The following is a 21729-nucleotide window of genomic DNA, read 5'->3' as shown; positions in this document are numbered from 1 at the left end:
ACCCAGATCCCCCTGTAAGGCCTCTCTACTCTCAAGGGAATCCACAGCGCCTCCTAATTTAGTATCACCAGCAAATATACTTAATGTACATTCAATTCCTGCATCCACATCATTTATAGAGACATTAAAGAGCCCCGGCCCTATAATTGAGCCCCATGAACACCACAGATGAGCAGCCTGATGTAACCCCATTTACTGTAACTCTTTGAGCCTGACGCATTAGCCAATTATTCACTCATCATAGAATCATAGAATAGTTAGGGTTGGAAAGGAACCCAAGATCACCTAGTTCCAACCCCCCTGCCATGGACAGGGACACCTCACACTAAACCATCCCACACAAGGCTTCATCCAACCTGGCCTTGAACACCGCCAGGGATGGAGCACTCACAACGTCCCTGGGCAACCCATTCCAGTGTCTCACCACCCTAACAGGAAAGAATTTCCTCCTTATATCCAATCTAAACTTCCCCTGTTTAAGTTTTAACCCGTTCCCCCTCGTCCTGTCACTACAGTCCATGACGAAGAGTCCCTTCCCAGCATCCCTATAGGCCCCCTTCAGACACTGGAAGCTGCTCTGAGGTCCCTACACAGCCTTCTCTTCTCCAGGATGAACAGCCCCATTTCCTCAGCCTATCTTCATATGGGAGGTGCTCCAGTCCCCTGATCATCCTCGTGGCCTCCTCTGCACTTGTTCCAACAGTTCCATGGCCTTTTTATGTTGAGGACACCAGAACTGCACACAATGCTCCAGGTGAGGTCTCACAAGAGCAGAGCAGAGGGGCAGGATCACCTCCTTCGACCTGCTGGTCACGCTCCTTTTGATGCAGCCCAGGATACGGATGGTTTCTGGGCTGCGAGTGCACACTGAAGCCGGCTCATATTCATTTTCTCATCGACCAGCACCCCCAAGTCCTTCTCTGCAGGGCTGCTCTGAATCTGTTCTCTGCCCAATCTGTAGCTGTACCTGAGATTGCTCTGACCCAGGTGTAGGACCTTGCACTTGTCATGGTTGAACTTCATAAGGTTGGCATCAGCCCACCATACAAGCGTGTCAAGGTCCCTCTGGATGGCATCCCTTCCCTCCAGTGTATCAACCGGACCACACAGCTTGGTGTCATCGGCAAACTTGCTGAGGGCGCACTCAATCCCACTGTCCATGTCAGCGACGAAGATGTTAAACAAGACCGGTCCCAACACCGATCCCTGAGGGACACCACTCGTTACCAGTCTCCAGCCGGACATCGAGCCATTGACCACAACTCTTTGTGTGCAGCCTACATGAAAAAGCAATAATGGATAATAATCCAAGGGCCACACCAGGGTAGGAGGTTTTCTTGTACCATCTTCAACAAACGCCCCATGGAGGCAGCAGATTTCCCTAAGGAAGTGGGTCTGGTCAGAATATTGGGCCTCCTGTTACACTCAGAAGAGACTCTCCTATGAAAATAATACCTTTTTTTCTTAATGGAAGTGGTTTGATGCAGGGCACAGGCCAACTTAACCTTGGCAACACCTCCAAGCTAGATGGACCATCACCCTCATCATTGTTTGATTCCACTTCCAGAACCTCATACCTGTTGTACAAGGGCACCTGGGAAGGTGAGGCACTCATGGAGGAGATGCACCTGCTGCAGGAACTTGTCACAACTTTCCTCTATGCCTTAAATAACCAGGTTCTGCCCAGTAGAGCTGCGCTGTGCCCTGTATGCTGGAGTATCCACTGCAGATAGTGCAGCACCTGAGTGAGCTGCCTGCCTCAGTGACCGAGGAGGCTCACAGGGAAATCTTATCAACATGTGTAAATGCCAACTGGGAGAGATAAAAGAAGACAGAGACAGAAATGTGCTCAGTAGCGTCCAGAGTCAGGGCAAGAGGCAATGGGCACAAACTGAAAAACCAAAAAAAGCCCCACTTAAGCATAAAAAACCCTCACATTTTCCTATTAGGCACTGATAGGTTGTCCAAGAGGTTGTGAAGCCTCCATCTTTGGAGATAATCAAAACCCAACTGGACAATATCATGAGCAACCTGTTCTAGTTAGAACTGCTCTAAGTAAGGGTGCTGTACTAGATGATCTCCAAATGTCCTTTCCAACCTCAAGTATTCTGTGAAGACTATTCCAATAAATGGCAAGGTGTTCAGAAGTTAGCTCTGATTCTAACCACAATGGAGTGTGTCAGTACTGCCAATGTCATCCTCTTCAATATGGCAATACCTCTGTAATTTAGTTGGGCTTGCAACACAGCAGCACACACCTACAAAGTGAAGGCTATTTCTACTTCTCAGGCCTCCCTAAGTTCTTACCCCAGTGCAGAAAAACTCTTGAGCATGCAAGAAATACCAGTCCCCCAGCACAGGCTCCAGAGCAGAGCGGCCACCATACACAAAGAGGTACTTCTTGCCTACAGAAAAAAACAACCAGGTGAAAAGAGAAGTTAGAATCTGGCATGTCACAAAAGAAGGCTTCTGTTTGCATAGACGGGAAGCTGACCAAAGCCAGAAATTAATGCTGGCAGGCGGAAGTTTAAGACACTATTTATATTGAGACATCCTGCAACCTGATGAACATTTCCAGATTTTAGCAGTAAATGCAAGACATCAATTCATGAATACAGGAATTACTCTTCCATCTACATCTTTTATAAGACATCGAGGCTAAATACTTTTACTAAGAACCTGTATTCTTCATGTCTGTGGTCATTCAAAAGACCCCCATCATCCACTTATATTACGCAGTTTCTGAATGTTTAAAGTCTGAATGGGAATTACACACTGTAGTCTCAAAACCAGGAGAAACCATATTTTTTAATACACTGAAAGGATTTAAGGAAGAAAAATTAAGCAGTAGAAAGATTACACCTGTAGAACTAATGAAACTAGAAAATCGTAAGTACAGAAACCATAGCAACACAATGAAATATATTTATCCCAGGAAAAACAGATAAAACCTCCTCAGACAACAAGAGTTGTTCATACAAAAAGATGATGATAATTTAAATGTGTAGGAGTTAATCTGGAGAAGCCTCAAAAAGGAGGTACAAAAGGTGCACAAGTACTTTGGGTAGATGTCAAGGATGTGTGTTTACTGCACTATGCCCTGTCAGCTCACTTCCTTGTAATAGGCTGTGCAAATAACACAAGTGTGGTCACTTACTTCAACTACAAAGCAAAATCAAGGCAAAAATAAGACACTATACAAGAAAAAACCCAATTAATTATTTATAAAATTTTATTTGCCCATTTAGAATTCGTTTCTTTGATATAAAATGTTAACTGGAAGGCTGAACCCTCAACTCCACTATGGTGCTAATTAAACTCCACTCCACAAATTCAAAGCATGCTCCAGACTAGATGAACAACTACTTAACAATTCCCTTGGTGTTTCCTTCAGTAGCTTCCTGCCTCTCAATAGTGGAGAAGGAAGCAGCTTAAGAAAGGTCAGCTTTCACCTCTTGAATTCCACTAAGTCCCAGCACTGACCTGCTAACAACTGCCGAAGGTTTTGCCCCTTACAGTCAGCATCTCTTACTAAACAAACCTTCAGCAGGCCACTGCAGGGCTTGATTCTAGACCTATTCAGCACTACTGAGTAGGTGTCAGTTGCTACCAGAAGAGTGCCTCTTCTGAGGCACTTCTCCTGGGTAAAGAGCTAAGGATCCTGCTCCAAAATTAAAATATCCTTCAGACAAGATCTGAAACTTCTTTCTGGTGTGATGAAGCATAAATAACTTTAGCCATAAGTTATTTCAAAGACATTTCTGTGTCTTTCAGAACAGACTACGTCCCTTTCTGTGTCTTCCAGAACAGACCATGACCTTAGGCTTCAATTCTACTTACCACTGGGGATTATGTAGTATACAAAATACGCATCATGCAACAAATGCTACATGGAGTAAGTGGGCTGCACTAATTACACCACAAGCTAGAACAGGAAATCCCAGTTGTCCAGGCATTCTAGAAGTCATCATGGACTGGCCAGAGGGCAAAGAGTTTGGAATGTCACCAGAGGAGGAGGTGATGTGTGCTGAAGAGGCCCCACCACATAAGGAACTGTCAGAAAGTGAAAAGCAGTATGCCTTGTTTACTGATGGGTCCTGCCATGGTGTGGGAAAGCATTGGAGATGGAAGGCAACTGTACGGAGGCCCCAACAATAAGTTACAGAAACTGCTTAAGGAGCGGGTGAATCGATTCAGTTTGCCGAGGTGAAAGCCATCCAGCTGGCCTTGGACATTGCTGAACAAGAAAAGTGGCCAGTACTTTATGTCTACACTGACTCACGGATGGTGGCAAGTGCCCTGTGGGGGTGTTACCACACAACCCAGAGGTAAACCCATCTGGGCTGCTGCACTGTGGCAAGATGTCACTGCCCGGGTGCAAAACCTGGTGATGAAGGTACGCCATGTAGACGCTCATGTACCCAAGAGTCGGGCCACTGAGGAACACCAGAACAACCGACAAGTGGATAAAGCTGCTAAGATTGAAGTGGCTCAGATGGACTTAGATTGGCAACATAAGGGTGGATTGTTCTTAGCCCCATAGCCCCATGACATCTCAGGCGATCAAGGCAGAGATGCAACACACAGATGGGCTCGTGATCAAGGGGTGGGCTTAACAATGAACACTATCACCCAGGTTATTCATGAATGTGAAATGTGCTGCAATTAAGCAAGCCGAGCGGTTAAAACCTCTCCAGTATGAAGGACAATGGCTGAAGTACAAACATGGGGAGTCATGGCAGATTGATTATATCACACTCCCATCAACCCACCAAGGCAAGCGCCATGTGCTTACCATGGGGGAAGCAACCACCGGATGGCTGGAAACATACGCTGTGCCCCACGCCACTGCCCAGAACACTATCCTGGGCCTTGAGAAACAAATTTTGTGGCAACACAGCTCCCCAGAGAGAACTGAATCAGACAATGAGACTCATTTCTGGAATAGCCTTATGGACATGTGGGCCAAAGAGCATGGCATTGAGTGGGTGTATCACATCCCCTACCATGCACCCGCCTCTGGGAAAATGGAAAGGTACAGTGGGCGGTTAAAAACTACACTTAGAGCAATGGGTGGTGGGACTTTCAAACATTGGAATACACGTTTATCAAAACCCACCTGGCTGGTAAACATGAGGGGATCTGACAACAGGGCTGGTCCAGTCCAGTCAGAACTTTTACATAAAGTATATATATAGAGAGAGGGGGATAAAGCTCCTGTGGTGCACATAAAGAATTTGCTAGGGAAGACAGTTTTGGATTATTCCTGCTTCAGGCAAAGGCAAACCCATTTGTGGGATTGCTTTTGCTCAGGGACCCAGATATACTTGGTCGGTAATGAAGAAAGATGGGGAAGTCCAGTGTGTACCTCAAGGGGATTTAATTTTTTGGGAAAACAGACAGAGATCTCAACTATATGCTGTTGCTTGCTACGTAACACTTTTATAGCCCATCAGCTACATGCCCATCCCCACCACTCTGGGCTTTGAAGAGAAGATATGTGCTGTCATGATCACCAGCAGAGAATAAAGTAATGGGAAAAGCCAGCAGCAGAATTGTCCTCAGGTCACCATTGACTGACCATGACGTCCCTCTGATCATCACCTCAACAAAAAATGAACTTTGATGAAACCAGACAAGCTCAGCAGTGACCAGACGAGTCTGCAGTGTCATCAGCAGGCAACAATGCAACACTACACACCGTCCCTCCTATCCCGAGAGGCTGTTACAAGACACGTAGCCTGGTATCATGGACTGGATGAATTTCATAGAATCATAGAATCATAGAATAGTTAGGGCTGGAAAGGACCTCAAGATCATCTAGTTCCAACCCCCCCTGCCATAGGCAGGGACACCTCACACTAAACCATCCCACACAAGGCTTCATCCAACCTGGCCTTGAACACTGCCAGGGATGGAGCACTCACAACCTCCCTGGGCAACCAATTCCAGTGTCTCACCACCCTAACAGGAAAGAACTTCTTCCTTATATCCAATCTAAACTTCCCCTGTTTAAGTTTTAACCTGTTACCCCTTGTCCTGTCACTACAGTCCCTGACGAAGAGTCCCTCCCCAGCATCCCTGGGGGATGATCTGAATAAATGTCATTATCACATGATAAAAGTCGTGTAGGTTATGTAACGAATCTTTGTATTAATCCATGTATTAATAGCACCGATAACTGAAATCCTGTTCAACTGTTGGATAAATTCACATGCTCAGTTCAGGAAAGAGCTGAGACTGCTCAGCCTTTCCTTTTTGACAGGTTTAGTAAAACCTCTCACAAATACTTTCCACCTCGACAAACAGGAAAAGGCACAACAAGACCTGGGTATATACAATAAGAAAAATATAATCAAGAAGTGGGTACTCTGGAGACAGAGGATATAAAGAAGGCAGAGGTGCTGAATGCCTTCTTTGCCTCTGTCTTTACTCCTGCAGACTCTCCCGGAGGGCCCCGGATTTCTATAGCCCCAGAAGGAGTCAGGACAAAGGAGGAGTTTGCTTTGGTAGATGAGGATTGGGTTAGGGATCAGCTATGCAAACTGGACATCTGTAAATAGATGGGTCTGGATGGAATGCACCCACGGGTGCTGAGGGAGCTGGCGGAGGTCATTGCTAGGCCACTTTCCATCATCTTTGGTAAGTCGTGGGAGACGGGCGAGGTGCCTGAGGATTGGCGGATGGCAAAGGTCACACCAATCTATAAGAAGGGCAAGAAGGAGGACCCGGGTAATTATAGACCGGTCAGCCTTACCTCCATCCCTGGAAAGATGATGGAACAACTTATTCTTGACTCCATCACTAGGCATATCAAGGATGAGGGGGTCATTAAGAACAGCCAACATGGTTTGATGAGGGGGAAGTCATGTATGACCAACCTTATAGCCTTCTATGAGGAAGTGACTAGGTGGAGGGATGATGGTAGAGCGGTAGATGTAGTTTTTCTTGATTTCAGTAAGGCATTTGATACTGTCTCCCACAGCATCCTCATAGATAAGCTAAAGAAGTGTGGGCTTGACGATCAAGTAGTGAGGTGGATCGAGAACTGGTTGAAAGGAAGAAGGCAGAGAGTTGTGGTCAATGGCGCAGAATCTAGCTGGAGGTCTGTGACTAGTGGAGTTCCTCAGGGGTCGGTGCTGGGACCGGTGCTGTTTAATATTTTCATCAATGACCTGGATGAGGGAACTGAGTGCACCCTCAGCAAGTTTGCTGATGACACAAAACTGGGAGGAGTGGCTGACACACCAGAGGACTGTGCTGCCATTCAGCGAGACCTGGACAGGCTGGAGAGTTGGGCGGGGAGAAACTTGATGAAATTTAACAAGGGCAAGTGTAGAGTCTTGCATCTGGGGAAGAACAACCCCATGTACCAGTACAGGTTGGGGGTTGACCTGCTGGAAAGTAGCGAAGGGGAAAGGGACCTGGGGGTCCTGGTGGATAGGAGGATGACCATGAGCCAGCAATGTGCTCTTGTGGCCAAGAAGGCAAATGGGTGCATTAGAAAGGGAGTGATTAGTAGGTCAAGAGAGGTTCTCCTCCCCCTCTACTCAGCCTTGGTGAGGCCGCATCTGGAATATTGCGTCCAGTTCTGGGCCCCTCTGTTCAAGAAGGACAGGGAATTGCTTGAAGGAGTCCAGCGCAGAGCCACAAAGATGATTAAGGGAGTGGAACATCTCCCTTATGAGGAGAGGCTGAGGGAGCTGGGTCTCTTTAGCTTGGAGAAGAGGAGACTGAGGGGTGACCTCATCAATGTTTACAAATATGTAAAGGGTAGGTGTCAGGATGATGGAGCTAGGCTTTTTTCAGTGATATCCAGTGATAGGACAAGGGGCAATGGGTGTAAACTGGAGCATAGGAAGTTCCACGTTAACATCAGGAAGAACTTCTTTACTGTAAGAGTGACAGAGCACTGGAACAGGTTGCCCAGGGGGGTTGTGGAGTCTCCTACACTGGAGATATTCAAGGCCCGCCTGGACAAGTTCCTGTGTGATGTACTGCAGGTTACCCTGCTCTTGCAGGGGGGTTGGACTGGATGATCTTTTGAGGTCCCTTCCAACCCTTGGGATTCTGTGATTCTGTAATTACTGACCAGTCAGTCTCACCTCTGTGCCTGGAAAAATCTTGGAGCACATTCTCCTGGAAGGCATGCTAAGGCACATGAAAAACAACAAGGTGCTCGGTGACAGCCAGCATCGCTTCACTAAGGGGAAATCCTGCCTGACCAATTTGGTGGCCTTCTATGATGGGGCTACAGAACTGACGAACAGCGGTAGAGCAGCTGACATCATCTACCTGGACTTGTGCAAAGCGTTCGACACTGTCCCACACAACATCCTTGTCTCTAAGTTGGAGAGACATCAATCTGATGGATAGACCACTCGGTGGATAAAGAACAGGCTGGATGGCTGCACACAAAGAGTTGTGATCAATGGCTCAATGTCCGGCTGGAGACCGGTAACGAGTGGTGTCCCTCAGGGATTGGTGTTGAGACCGGTCTTGTTTAACATCTTCATCGCTGACATGGACAGTGGGATTGAGTGTGCCCTCAGCAAGTTTGCCGATGACACCAAGCTGTGTGGTTCGGTTGATACACTGGAGGGAAGGGATGCGACCCAGAAGGACTTCAACACGCTTGTGAGGTGGGCAGATGCCAACCTTGTGAAGTTTAACCATGACAAGTGCAAGGTCCTACACCTGGGTCAGAGCAATCTCAGGTACAGCTACAGATTGGGCAAAGAAGAGATTCAGAGAGGCCCTGCAGAGAAGGACTTGGGGGTGCTGGTCGATGAGAAAATGAGTATGAGCCGGCTGCAGTGTGTGCTCACAGCCCAGAAAGCCAACCGTATCCTGGGCTGCATCAAAAGGAGCGTGACCAGCAGGTTGAAGGAGGTGATCCTGCCCCTCTGCTCTTGTGAGACCTCACCTGGAGCATTGTGTGCAGTTCTGGTGTCCTCAACATAAAAAGGACATGGAACTGTTGGAACAAGTCCAGAGAAGGGCCACGAGGATGATCAGGGGACTGGAGCACCTCCCGTATGAAGACAAGCTGAGAAAGTTGGGGCTGTTCAGCCTGGAGAAGAGAAGGCAGCGTGGAGACGTCATAGCAGCCTTCCAATATCTGAAGGGGGCCTATAGGGATGCTGGGGAGGGACTCTTCGTCAGGGACTGTAGTGACAGGACAAGGGGTAATGGGTTAAAACTTAAAACAGAGGAAATTTAGATTGGATATAAGGAGGAAATTCTTTCCTGTTAGGGTGGTGAGGCACTGGAATGGGTTGCCCAGGGAGGTTGTGAATGCTTCATCCCTGGCAGTGTTCAAGGCCAGGTTGGACGAAGCCTTGGGTGAGATGGTTTAGTGTGAGGTGTCCCTGACCATGGCAGGGGGGTTGGAACTCGATTATCTTGAGGTCCTTTCCAACCCTAACTATTCTATAATTCTATGATTCTAAATGAAGCCAAAGTTCTTTAAGCCTGGGGGAAAGGAAAAAAAAACAAAACCACCACCTGAACAAATCTTTACATAATTGGATTCTCTAAAGGGGTGATGAATTAAAAATATCACATTCTTTCCAAAATGTTCAGAAAAAAGATAATGTTTCGGACAAAGGAATACAATGCACGAACATTAACATCATAGCCTGTACTACATGACTAAAAAGTAAGGCTGTATCCTGACAACTGGCCTTTTAGAACTCACAGTCTAGACAGGACTGTCCCATTTATTCTGGAATTTATATACTTCTGCATGCCTACAGCCATTTCTAGGTTTTTTACCTTTAAACATCACTTCAGTTGTGCTGTGCCTCCAACGCAAAGCAGCTGGCTCAGCATTAGGCTGCAGACTTACAAGTTTCACTGTAATGTCACCCGGGTCCAAGGCATTATAGGTTTCATGGAACTTCAGCCACAACATTCCCAAGCCTGCACTCGATGGCGATGTTCGTCCTCCTACCACCAGGGCCAGACTGTTGGACACACATGACACAGTATGGAACAGCCTCTCATCTGCAGAAATACAAAACATTACAGTTCACACACATTTTTCTCCCATTAAATTTATAGAATTTTAGAGTCACTTAAGTTGGAAAACACCTTAAGATCATCAAATCCAACCATAAACACAACACTGCCAAGTCTACCACTACACCATGTCCATAAACATGTCTGCACATCTTTTAAATACCTCCAGGGATGGTGACTCCACCACTGCCTTGGGCAGCCTGTTCCAATGCTCAATAACCCTTCCAAGGAAGAAATTATTCCTAATCTCATCTAAACCACCCCTGGGGCAGCTTGAGGATGTTTCCCCTCTCCCTTGCTCCCCAGGAGCAGAGCCCAGCCCCCTCCTGGCTCCATCCTCCTGTCAGGCAGTTGTAGGGAGCGATAAGGTCTCCCCGACCCTTCTCTTCTCCAGACTGAACCCCCGAGGTCCCTCAGCCGTTCCCCATCACACTTGTGCTCCAGGCCCTGCACCAGCTCCAGTGCCCTTCTCTGGCCCCACTCCAGCACCCCAAGGTCTCTCTTGCAGTGAGGGGCCCAGAGCTGAGCACAGGATCCGAGGTGCGGCCTCACCAGTGCCCAGTGCAGGGGCACAGCCACTGCCCTGGCCCTGCTGCCGCACTGGTGCTAATACCGGCTAGGATGCTGGGGGATTCCTGCCTGCCTGGGCACAAGCTGCTCATGTTCAGCTCCATCAACCAGCACCCCCAGGTCCTTTTGCATGAAGAACTTTATAGCCACTCTTCCCCAAGCCTGGAGGGTTTCATGAGGTTGTTGTGGCCCAAGCGCAGGACCTGACGCTTAGCATTCAGAACCTTCAGATCTCTTTGTCTGCCAGCATAATTGTATCACGACATTAGGTTTCCACTAGACATGATTCATTGTCACACAAAAACATCTTCCTTACACTTGACACCAGCATGAGAACTCACCCCATCTTTTATCAGTATTTTCCTTCTTCACACAGCCAGCTTTCCAGCAGCCTGCATGTTTTATTAGCACATGAAAATTCCTCATCCTGCAGTGCTGTCCATCCTCCTCCCCAAAGCCTCCAGTGGTGAGGATCACATCGCGTTTTAGAAGAACAGAGTGGTGACCATAACGTCTCAGCCCGGAAGTGTCAGAGCGCATCGCACGCACTGCAGGGACACTCCCAGCCATTCCAACAGCACCATGGGGAACTGTAAGCCAGAGAGAACCAAAGAACTCAGCATAAACAAGAACCAAGGACTACATTTTAAATGAGAGATTAAGCAAATCTTCAGCTTTTCAAGAAGAAAACATTGTGAAGCAACTTGACAGAGCACAGAGAATCTGACCTGCACTAGAAATCAAGCTGTAATGGTTTAAACGGCTAGAGACTGGTAACGAGTGGTGTCCCTCAGGGATCAGTGTTGGGACCGGTCTTGTTTAACATCTTTGTCAGTGGCATGGACAGTAGGATTGAGTGCGCCCTCAGCAAGTTTGCCGATGACACCAAGCTGTGTGGTCCAGTTGATACACTGGAGGGAAGGGATGCCATCCAGAGGGACCTCGACACGTCTGTGAGGTGGGCAGATGCCAACCTTATGAAGTTTAACCATGAAAAGTGCAAGGTCCTACACCTGGGTCAGAGCAGTCCCAGGCACAGCTACAGACTGGGCAGAGAAGAGATTCAGAGCAGCCCTGCGGAGAAGGACTTGGGCGTGCTGGTTGATGAGAAAATGAACATGAGCCGGCTTCAGTGTAGGCTCGCAGCCCAGAAAGCCAACCGTATCCTGGGCTGCATCAAAAGGAGCATGACCAGCAGGTTGAAGGAGGTGATCCTGCCCCTCCACTCCGCTCTTGTGAGACCTCACCTGGAGCATTGTGTGCAGTTCTGGTGTCCTCAACATAAAAAGGACATGGAACTGTTGGAACAAGTGCAGAGGAGGCCACGAGGATGATCAGGGGCTGGAGCACCTCCCGTATGAAGACAGGCTGAGAAAGTTGGGGCTGTTCAGCCTGGAGAAGAGAAGCTGCATGGAGACCTCAGAGCAGCCTTTCAGTATCTGAAGAGGGGTTATAGGGATGCTGGGGAGGGACTATTCATTAGAGACTGCAGTGACAGGACAAGGGGTAACGGGTTCAAACTTCAACAGGGGAAGTTTAGACTGCATATAGGGAAGAAGTTCTTTACCGTAAGGGTGCTGAGGCACTGGAATGGGTTGCCCAGGGAGGTTGTGAATGCTCCATCCCTGGCAGTGTTCAAGGCCAGGTTGGACAGAGCCTTGGGTAGCATGGTTTAGTGTGAGGTGTCCCTGCTCACGGCAGGGGGGTTGGAACTAGATGATCTTAAGGTCCTTTCCAACCCTAACTATTCTATGATTCTATGATTTTAAGTAAAACATAACAACCTTTTGGGAGCTGAAAGGATAGAATGGCTCAAAGAGCCATGTATGGAGGCAAGTGGGAATACATTGAAAACAGAGAGTCTGTGGGATCCCCAAAATAGGAGGAGGAGCATGGTAGACTGGCATTTCAATCACGCACTGGAAGGACCCATGTATAAACAGAAGGAAGAGCTGTTCAGACTGGAAGGTTCAATAGTCTGGAAGAATGAAACTGGTCAGAAGCACCAGCATCAGGACATTGCCTTGGCCTCACTATGGGCAGCAGAATCACTGTTAGAGAGATGAAGAAAGCTACTCAGATGATGCATCTGATCAGTTCCTTCCAGGGTTTAACTGTCTCCTAAAACCCCTCAAGGAAGTCTGCAGGAGATGAAAGAATACTACAAAAACTAGTGGGTATGTACCTGTCATACTGGGTAACAGCGGAGTCCACGAAGGTTCCATCCCCTTTGATGCAGCCAGGACAAAGTAATGAGAACATTTCAGATGCCATTCCTGTAGCAGGCCGAAAGAAAAAACAAAACCAATCTCCCTCAAAAATCTGAAGAACAAGCAGTAGGAAGGAGCTGCTAGCCAGGTCACTGGTGTTCAGAATAAAGGAGGGTTACCTCATATTCATCAAAAGGCTCCAGAGTCTGCACTCGTTGCTGCTCGTCTTCTGGAGTACAACAGGTGAAAAACTCATTCATATCCATGACACTGCACTCAGTCCAGCCCTGAAACAGAAATCCCTCAAAATGATTACCTCAGAAGGATAGACTCACATCCCACAAGAAAATTAAGACCCTAAATTAAACACCGGCATAAACCATAAGCTGTCTAGCTGGAACAACAGCAGCCCAGAATCTGGTGAGGATAGGTCTCTTACCCGTAAAGCTTAGAAACTTAATTTGTTGTATCAGAAGTCTTAGAGGAACCCATCCTGCCTTAATACCATACAGAAAGGAGGCTGCAAGTTGGTTGGAAGGACCTTCAAATGACTAGTCATGCTAATAGAAAAAGGCAGTGTCCCAGCCCTGGCCCTGTTGGTTTCGACCCATAACTGACACAGCTGATGACTTCCCAAATTATTTCATGTGACAGTCTTTCCCAGGTGCTTCACGTGTGCCCAGAGCTGTAGGTACTTACCTTTGCCAAGAAGCGCTTCTGCTGTGCCTCACAATCAGGGTACTGTGCCACAGAATGAAGCGTAGAGTTCAGCTGGTTAAAATGCTGCTGCATGACACGTCCAAAGGGGTCTTCTGGGTGCATCTGCTCATATAGCAGAAAGCACGCCCTAGAGAAATGCTCTGCTGCCCACTGAATCAGGGCATCAGACCTGTCAGGCAGATAGTACATCAGAAATCAAAATTGAGGGCCCACAGAATCACAGAATCCCAAGGGTTGGAAGGGACCTCAAAAGATCATCTAGTCCAACCCCCCTGCAAGAGCAGGGTAACCTGCAGTACATCACACAGGAACTTGTCCAGGCGGGCCTTGAATATCTCCAGTGTAGGAGACTCCACAACCCCCCTGGGCAACCTGTTCCAGTGCTCTGTCACTCTTACAGTAAAGAAGTTCTTCCTGATGTTAACGTGGAACTTCCTATGCTCCAGTTTACACCCATTGCCCCTTGTCCTATCACTGGATATCACTGAAAAAAGCCTAGCTCCATCATCCTGACACCTACCCTTTACATATTTGTAAACATTGATGAGGTCACCCCTCAGTCTCCTCTTCTCCAAGCTAAAGAGACCCAGCTCCCTCAGCCTCTCCTCATAAGGGAGATGTTCCACTCCCTTCATCATCTTTGTGGCTCTGCGCTGGACTCCTTCAAGCAATTCCCTGTCCTTCTTGAACAGAGGGGCCCAGAACTGGACGCAATATTCCAGATGCGGCCTCACCAAGGCTGAGTAGAGGGGGAGGAGAACCTCTCTTGACCTACTAACCACTCCCTTTCTAATGCACCCTAAGATGCCATTTGCCTTCTTGGCCGCAAGAGCACATTGCTGGCTCATGGTCATCCTCCTATCCACCAGGACCCCCAGGTCCCTTTCCCCTTCGCTACTTTCCAGCAGGTCAACCCCCAACCTGTACTGGTACATGGGGTTGTTCTTCCCCAGATGCAAGACTCTACACTTGCCCTTGTTAAATTTCATCAAGTTTCTCCCCGCCCAACTCTCCAGCCTGTCCAGGTCTCGCTGAATGGCAGCACAGTCCTCTGGTGTGTCAGCCACTCCTCCCAGTTTTGTGTCATCAGCAAACTTGCTGAGGGTGCACTCAGTTCCCTCATCCAGGTCATTGATGAAAATATTAAACAGCACCGGTCCCAGCACCGACCCCTGAGGGACTCCACTAGTCACAGACCTCCAGCTAGATTCTGCGCCATTGACCACAACTCTCTGCCTTCTTCCTTTCAACCAGGTCTCGATCAACCTCACTACTTGATCGTCAAGCCCACACTTCTTTAGCTTATCTATGAGGATGCTGTGGGAGACAGTATCAAATGCCTTACTGAAATCAAGAAAAACTACATCTACCGCTCTACCATCATCCCTCCACCTAGTCACTTCCTCATAGAAGGCTATAAGGTTGGTCATACATGACTTCCCCCTCATCAAACCATGTTGGCTGTTCTTAATGACCCCCTCATCCTTGATATGCCTAGTGATGGAGTCAAGAATAAGTTGTTCCATCATCTTTCCAGGGATGGAGGTAAGGCTGACCGGTCTATAATTACCCGGGTCCTCCTTCTTGCCCTTCTTATAGATTGGTGTGACCTTTGCCATCCGCCAATCCTCAGGCACCTCACCCGTCTCCCACAACTTACCAAAGATGATGGAAAGTGGCCTAGCAATGACCTCCGCCAGCTCCCTCAGCACCCGTGGGTGCATTCCATCCGGACCCATCGATTTACAGATGTCCAGTTTGCATAGCTTATCCCTAACCCAATCCTCATCTACCAAAGCAAACTCCTCCTTTGTCCTGACTCCTTCTGGGGCTATAGAAATCCGGGGCCCTCCGGGAGAGTCTGCAGGAGTAAAGACAGAGGCAAAGAAGGCATTCAGCACCTCTGCCTTCTTTATATCCTCTGTCTCCAGGGCACCCACTTCATTCAGCAGTGGGCCTATATTGCCTCTTGTGTTAGTTTTAGTTGCTATGTATTTGAAGAAGCCCTTTCTATTGTCTTTAACCCGACTAGCAAGATTGAGTTCCAAGGAGGCCTTAGCTGTCCTAATTGCCTCCCTACATCCTCTAACAACTGTCCTATATTCCTCCCAAGCGGCCAGTCCCTCCTTACATAATCCATAGATTCTCCTTTTCCACTTGAGTTTGCCCAGCAGCTCCTTGTTTAACCACGCCGGTCTCCTAGATCCCTTACTTGATTTCCTACTCATTGGGACGCTCCGATCCTGAGCTTGGAAGAAGCGGTCCTTGAATGCTAACCAACTATCTTGAGCCCCTTTACCGCCTAGTACACTTTCCCATGAGACTTCCCTTAGCAGTTGACTGAAGAGGCCAAAGTTGGCCCTTCGGAAATCCAGAACTGTGGCTTTGCTAGGTATTCTATTCCTCCCACACAGGATCCTAAACTCCACCATCTCATGGTCACTGCAGCCAAGGCTGCCATTGACCGTCACCACTTCGACCAAACCCTCCTTGTTGGTGAGTACTAAATCTAGAAGCGCTGCTCTCCTAGTTGGTACGTCCACCATTTGCATTAAGAAATTACCAATGGCAGATGCAGTTTATCTTCCTGCAACACCATAAAGCATGCTATTAAGGCATCCTAACAGAGGCAATACACTATACAGAATCCTGTGCTGGGGACTTATGAACATCTCCCTCATCTGTGCAGAGAATTCAGGGGATGAGAAAACGAAAAAACTCAATATCACTCATTCAAGGTTTCTCTCCATTTTTTTTTTCACCTCCATTTTAGTATGCCATGTGGACACTGATTACCCCATCACAATCATGATATAAAGAGCTGCTCAACACTGCCACAGAATTCCTGAGGCTAGTTACAAGACAGAAGCTCTTATAACAGGACAGCAGCCCCAGGTGACATACATACAAAGAAGCTTACTCTTTTCATTCCACCACCTAGCTAACAGGGGAAAACTCAACTGACCTGCTGTTTTCCATGTAGGTGAGCACCACCTCTGCTATGAAGAGGGTGGTGATTTCAGTGTCCAATCCTGCTTCCTCCAGGGCTCTCTCCAGCTGAGACAGCTCTGATAAATCCACTCCCAGTAATTTATAATCCTTTCCAGAAAAGGTAACGACACCTTGGAGATAAAAATGGTACAATCTCACTGCAGTGCGGATGGCATACTGAGACCAAAAGGGGCACACAGGAAAAGCAACCCCACAGGCAATCACTCACAGGGCTGTGCCCATAAACTCAATTTCTTTGGGACATGTACAAGAAAATCCCCGTCACTAAATGAACCATAATGAGATAGTGCCAAGAAGTGATCCATTAAATGCAGATCAAAAAATCCATTATTCCTAATGCAAATTTCACCTGCAGATTTCGCACAGAATTATCATACTTACTATAATAGAACTTTATCGTATTTACTTTAACAACATTTTTATAGAACCACTATCAAATCTGAAGGACTCTTATTTACAGACTTTTCAGTTTAGGCAAACGAAGTACCATTGCTTTGATAGGGTTCAAATGGTTTGCCTCACAACCATAAAACCATCCTCAAGCTTTTGGAGGTTGGTTGGTTTGCTTGTTTTTTAAATAGATTTTGTGTCTGTAAAAGGCACTGAATCCTGACACAGAACATGCCGGTGCTCTGCAAACACTGGGGGGAGTCTCACACACCTCCATTCTTAGAAATTAGTCCAAATATGTACTGTGCAAGCATCATCCTGGTGTATCTCTGTACTCCATGAGAATATCATAAGCTATAGCTTATACCTGGAGTACTGTGTGCAGTTCTGGTGTCCTCAACATAAAAAGGACATGGAACTGTTGGAACAAGTCCAGAGGAGGCCACGAGGATGATCAGGGGACTGGAGCACCTCCCATATGAAGACAGGCTGAGAAAGTTGGGGCTGTTCAGCCTGGAGAAGAGAAGGCTGCGTGGAGACCTCAGAGCAGCTTCTAGTGTCTGAAGGGGGCCTATAGGGATGCTGGGGAGGGACTCTTCGTCAGGGACTGTAGTGACAGGACAAGGGGTAACAGGTTAAAACTTAAACAGGGGAAGTTTAGGTTGGATATAAGGAGGAAATTCTTTCCTGTGAGGGTGGTGAGGCACTGGAATAGATTGCCCAGGGAGGTTGTGAGTGCTCCATCCCTGGCGGTGTTCAAGGCCAGGCTGGATGAAGCCTTGGGTGGGATGATTTAGTGTGAGGTGTCCCTGCCCATGGCAAGGGGATTGGAACTGGATGATCTTGAGGTCCTTTCCAACCCTAACTATTCTATGATTCTATAGCTGCTGACCTGTTTCAACCAAATCATAAACAAAGCAAACTGTAAAGTACCTTTAGAAATCACCTACTCTTGTCCCAGTGCAATCCAACAAGGCTGCCAATATTAAACATGTGAATGGATTCAAGAGGAAACTGAACAATCTCATGGAAGAGCTCACCAGGACGTGTCCAACTGCTCATGGGAGGCAGAGATTTGTGCTCCGCACCCATCTCTGTACCTGTCTTCACTGGGCATTTCAATTGATTATTACAGTCACATAGCAGCTTACATTTGTTCTTACTGAATTTCATTCCGCATTTGAGAGACCATTTGTCCTGGGTACAGGACACCATTCACGTACTTTATCAAAATCCTACTCTCATCTCCCAATTTCCTGCTGGTTTATTGCATTTTCATCTTCTATAGCATATTATCTAGAACACAAATGGAAACCTTGAAGGAAATCAGATGCAGGAGAAACCTCCTGTGAACCCCACACTTTACATTCCTTCACGTTGCCACTGAACTGCCCCATAGTACTTAACCAGCATAATAATCCTTTCAGTTCTGCTTATATTCTACAGTAGTTTCATAAGGCTCATTTTTTTATCTCCATTGGAAAGAGAAAAAAAAAAAAGTCAGGTAACACAACAACTCATGTTATATTACAGTCAAGACACCCAAGAGTCTTCTCTTCTCTCCTACCCATAAAGTCCATAAATCACTGCTTAATTTAGTTATATTACAGTCAAGACACCCAAGAGTCCTCTCTTCTCTCCTACCCATAAAGTCCATAAATCACTGCTTAATTTAGGACAAAATGGGCCTTTGAAGATCATCCACTCCAACTCCTTGCTCACAGCAGAGTTACCTGTAGCAGGTTGCTCAAGGCTTTCTCCAGTCAACTATCTATCTCCAAGGCTGGAGATTTCACCACCTTTATAGGCAATCTATCCCTGCTTTTAACTACTCACATGGCAGCAGGAGAGGGGAGGAAACAACGAAAACCATGCAACACTTTCATTATATGTAACTGGATCTTGCTTTGTTACAACTTGCAACCACTGCCCACTGATTGTTTGCTTCCTGCCTTCAGGAAAATCTGGCTCCATCTTAGAATCATAGAACCATAGAATAGTTAGGGTTGGAAAGGACCTCAAGATCATCCAGTTCCAACCCCCCTGCCATGGGCAGGGACACCTCACACTAAACCATCCCACCCGAGGCTTCATCCAGCCTGGCCTTGAACACCGACAGGGATGGAGCACTCACAACCTCCCTGGGCAACCCATTCCAGTGCCTCACCACCCTCACAGGAAAGAATTTCCTCCTTATATCCAACCTAAACTTCCCCTGTTTAAGTTTTAACCTGTTACCCCTTGTCCTGTCACTACAGTTCCTGATGAAGAGTCCCTCCCCAGCATCCCTATAGGCCCCCTTCAGGTACTGGAAGGCTGCTATGAGGTCTTGTCTACACTTTCCTGTTAGGTAGCTGAAGACTGCAGCAAGACTCACCTCCCTCTCAACCTCCTCTTCCTAAGGCTGAACAAACCCAGTTCTCTCAGCCTCCCCTCCTGCGACATGTGTTCCACCACTTAATCATTCTCATGACCTCTCACTGGACATGCTGCAGTTTTCCACCGTCTTTGTACCAAAGAGCCCAAAGCTGGACACAGTACTTCAGAAATTGTATCAGAAAGAAACTGAACTCAGTTTGATATAATCTGCTCCTGGCAAATCCCTCTGGCAGCTGCACATCTTCTTGCTGCCTCCCAGCGCTACAAACAATTCATTAGGTACAAAGCTTTTCAGAAAATGAACATCTTTTCACCTACAACTCTGTAGTTCCTCTATCATCCTATCTCGCTTTTTAAAGGCTGAAGCTGTTTGCTGCTTCTAAACATTTAGTACCTACAAAACCTTCCTTCTATAAATATCATACCTAATCCTTCCCATTCACTGCTTCCCACCAATGCCGACAACTCTTCTGTTCTTTTGATCAGAGCAGCTTTTTGGAGTGCCACACTTGGGAAATCCACTTCATATACCATAGTGTGATGCAGAAGACCCCTGTCCTTCAAACGGAAGTATAACGAGTCAAAGCCAGCACCTAAAGACAAGATCTGCAGAGAAGGCATCATAAAAAGTTATATCCTGACCATCCAGGTTTGAAAAGCATTCAATAACATCACTTGCACAGTGACAAAATCAGGCAAGCTCCTGCAAGAAGCAGAAGAAATTTTTGTAGGTATTGCCCCCTCCCAGATAGGTCTGCAAAGCAACAAAGGCCAGGCACAGTAGTGCCAGGCAGATTGTCTGTGCACTTGTGGGAAAGGGTCACAACAGATGCACTAAGAAGCTACTTCAGTGGCAAGATGCCAGAAAGACTTGTCAAGCACACAGTGGAACCTGCCAGTACACCCAGACAAGGGAAATGCACCTGTGTCCTAGGGTGGCTTTGGGTCTTCAGCAGGAAGTCTTGAACACAGTGATCTACAGCACGGGCACGGATGTAATAACCCCTGTGGAATGAAATTCAGTTGTAATCAGGAATGCTGCTTCTCCAGCACTGGCACCCCCCACTTCACAAAACTCTTTCTTCCCCCTCCCTTGGTTTCTATGCACTGAGTTTACATTTATAGCCATGCACTGGGAGACGTCTGATGAGTTTGTCCCTCTAGAACTTGTTAATAAATACAGATTTCCTGCACTCACTAAGTGCTTTACGCAACAAGACTATGGATAACCCTTACATGGGTGGCCAATAACCGCGTTCCTGCCCCAAATCAGATGCCATAACAATATGAAATTAACTCCTGATCTGATGACCACACTCATCTTCACAGGCCTGCAAGGTCTGCTTCAACATATCCCAGATGAAACCCCTTTGGTAATTCACAATCATTCTGACTGCATTAAGCTATTAGCCTCCTATTATGTAAACTCCACCTCCATATCAGCACAGAACCCTTTAACCACATTAAAATATTCATGATTGTGTCATGCAAAGCTCCAGAGAAGAACTACTGGTCAGACACCACCGATTCAAAAGATAATGCTGCTGTCCTGAGCCACCAAACATCTTAGTGAAGTTGTAACATTCTTGAGCAAACCACTGACAGGCTAACGTTTGTGGTACATTCATTTTCAAATCATGTCTACAGCACTTTCCAGCAGCAGTGAAGACTGGAGCTAGGAACCAGCATGGCAACATGTTTTCCTCCAGACAAAGCTTCCAGTTTTCACTTCTAAACCGTGTAAAATACTACCAACAGTCTGCTGAGATTACACCAAGAGATGTGCTCCACACGCTGCCGCTCACTATGCTCGTGTCCCCAGACACACTTTAAAAAGATGTGCCTTGACCAGAAGTGATGCCTGAGGGCCTGGGGGACCAGCGGACCCCTTCTGCCGCCTGCGAGCCCCACGTGTGCCGGCCATGAGGCACTGGGGCCCGGCCGCCAGAGAAGCCCCCGCTGCTCACCGGTGGACAAGCGGGGCTCGCCGCCGCCGCCGCCGCCCCACCAGGAGCCGCAGGAACCGATCCTGGATATAGCCCCGCGCCGCCGCTGAGCATTTGCTGACGGCGCTGCTGCCGCCGGTGCCCTGGACCTGCCGGGACAAGGACACGGCGCTCGCGTAAGGTCCCGGCACTTTCGACCGACGCCGCAGGCCCAGAAGCGCCCGGGCCTGGCGGGGCCAGGCAGCACCGAGGGGACTCCGAGAGCAGGGTGAGCAGAAGGAAGGGCCGTTCCCGCCGGCGCCGCCGAACGCTGCTCACGTCCCAGCTTCCCCCCGACCCCCAAACCGAACCCAGGCCCCGCCTCCGGGCCGGGGCCCCGCAGAGACACCCGGCGGGTCCTGCCCGCCGACCACTCACGGCGGCGGCACGCGGAGCTCCGGGACGCCCCCGGCCCATCCTCCTCCCGCTGCGACGCTGCG

General features: G+C 47.8%; 1 protein-coding gene across 3 annotated transcripts in view; it reads right to left on the bottom strand.

The window, feature by feature from the left end:
* The window catches only part of LCMT2 (leucine carboxyl methyltransferase 2), a 30457-nt gene extending 8732 nt beyond the window's left edge, over window positions 1-21725 (bottom strand). For 2 of the 3 annotated variants that reach the window (XM_065679035.1, XM_065679036.1), the window contains exons 1-11: window positions 21668-21725; window positions 21272-21399; window positions 20228-20309; window positions 19730-19910; window positions 16489-16645; window positions 13503-13692; window positions 12983-13090; window positions 12779-12869; window positions 10935-11183; window positions 9778-10008; window positions 2308-2405 (exon numbers count right to left, since the gene is read on the bottom strand). In XM_065679035.1, coding sequence (XP_065535107.1) covers window positions 2308-2405; window positions 9778-10008; window positions 10935-11183; window positions 12779-12869; window positions 12983-13090; window positions 13503-13692; window positions 16489-16645; window positions 19730-19910; window positions 20228-20309; window positions 21272-21399; window positions 21668-21706 — 1554 coding nt within the window. In that variant the 5' untranslated portion in view covers window positions 21707-21725. The remainder of the gene's footprint in view (window positions 1-2307; window positions 2406-9777; window positions 10009-10934; window positions 11184-12778; window positions 12870-12982; window positions 13091-13502; window positions 13693-16488; window positions 16646-19729; window positions 19911-20227; window positions 20310-21271; window positions 21400-21667) is intronic. The other variant, XM_065679037.1, reaches the window with a different exon arrangement.
* Between the last annotated feature and the right edge of the window lie 4 nt (window positions 21726-21729).

Source organism: Lathamus discolor, chromosome 4 (assembly GCF_037157495.1).
Source record: "Lathamus discolor isolate bLatDis1 chromosome 4, bLatDis1.hap1, whole genome shotgun sequence".
NCBI lineage: Eukaryota > Metazoa > Chordata > Aves > Psittaciformes > Psittacidae > Lathamus > Lathamus discolor.
This window is presented reverse-complemented; position numbering and strand designations above follow the sequence as displayed.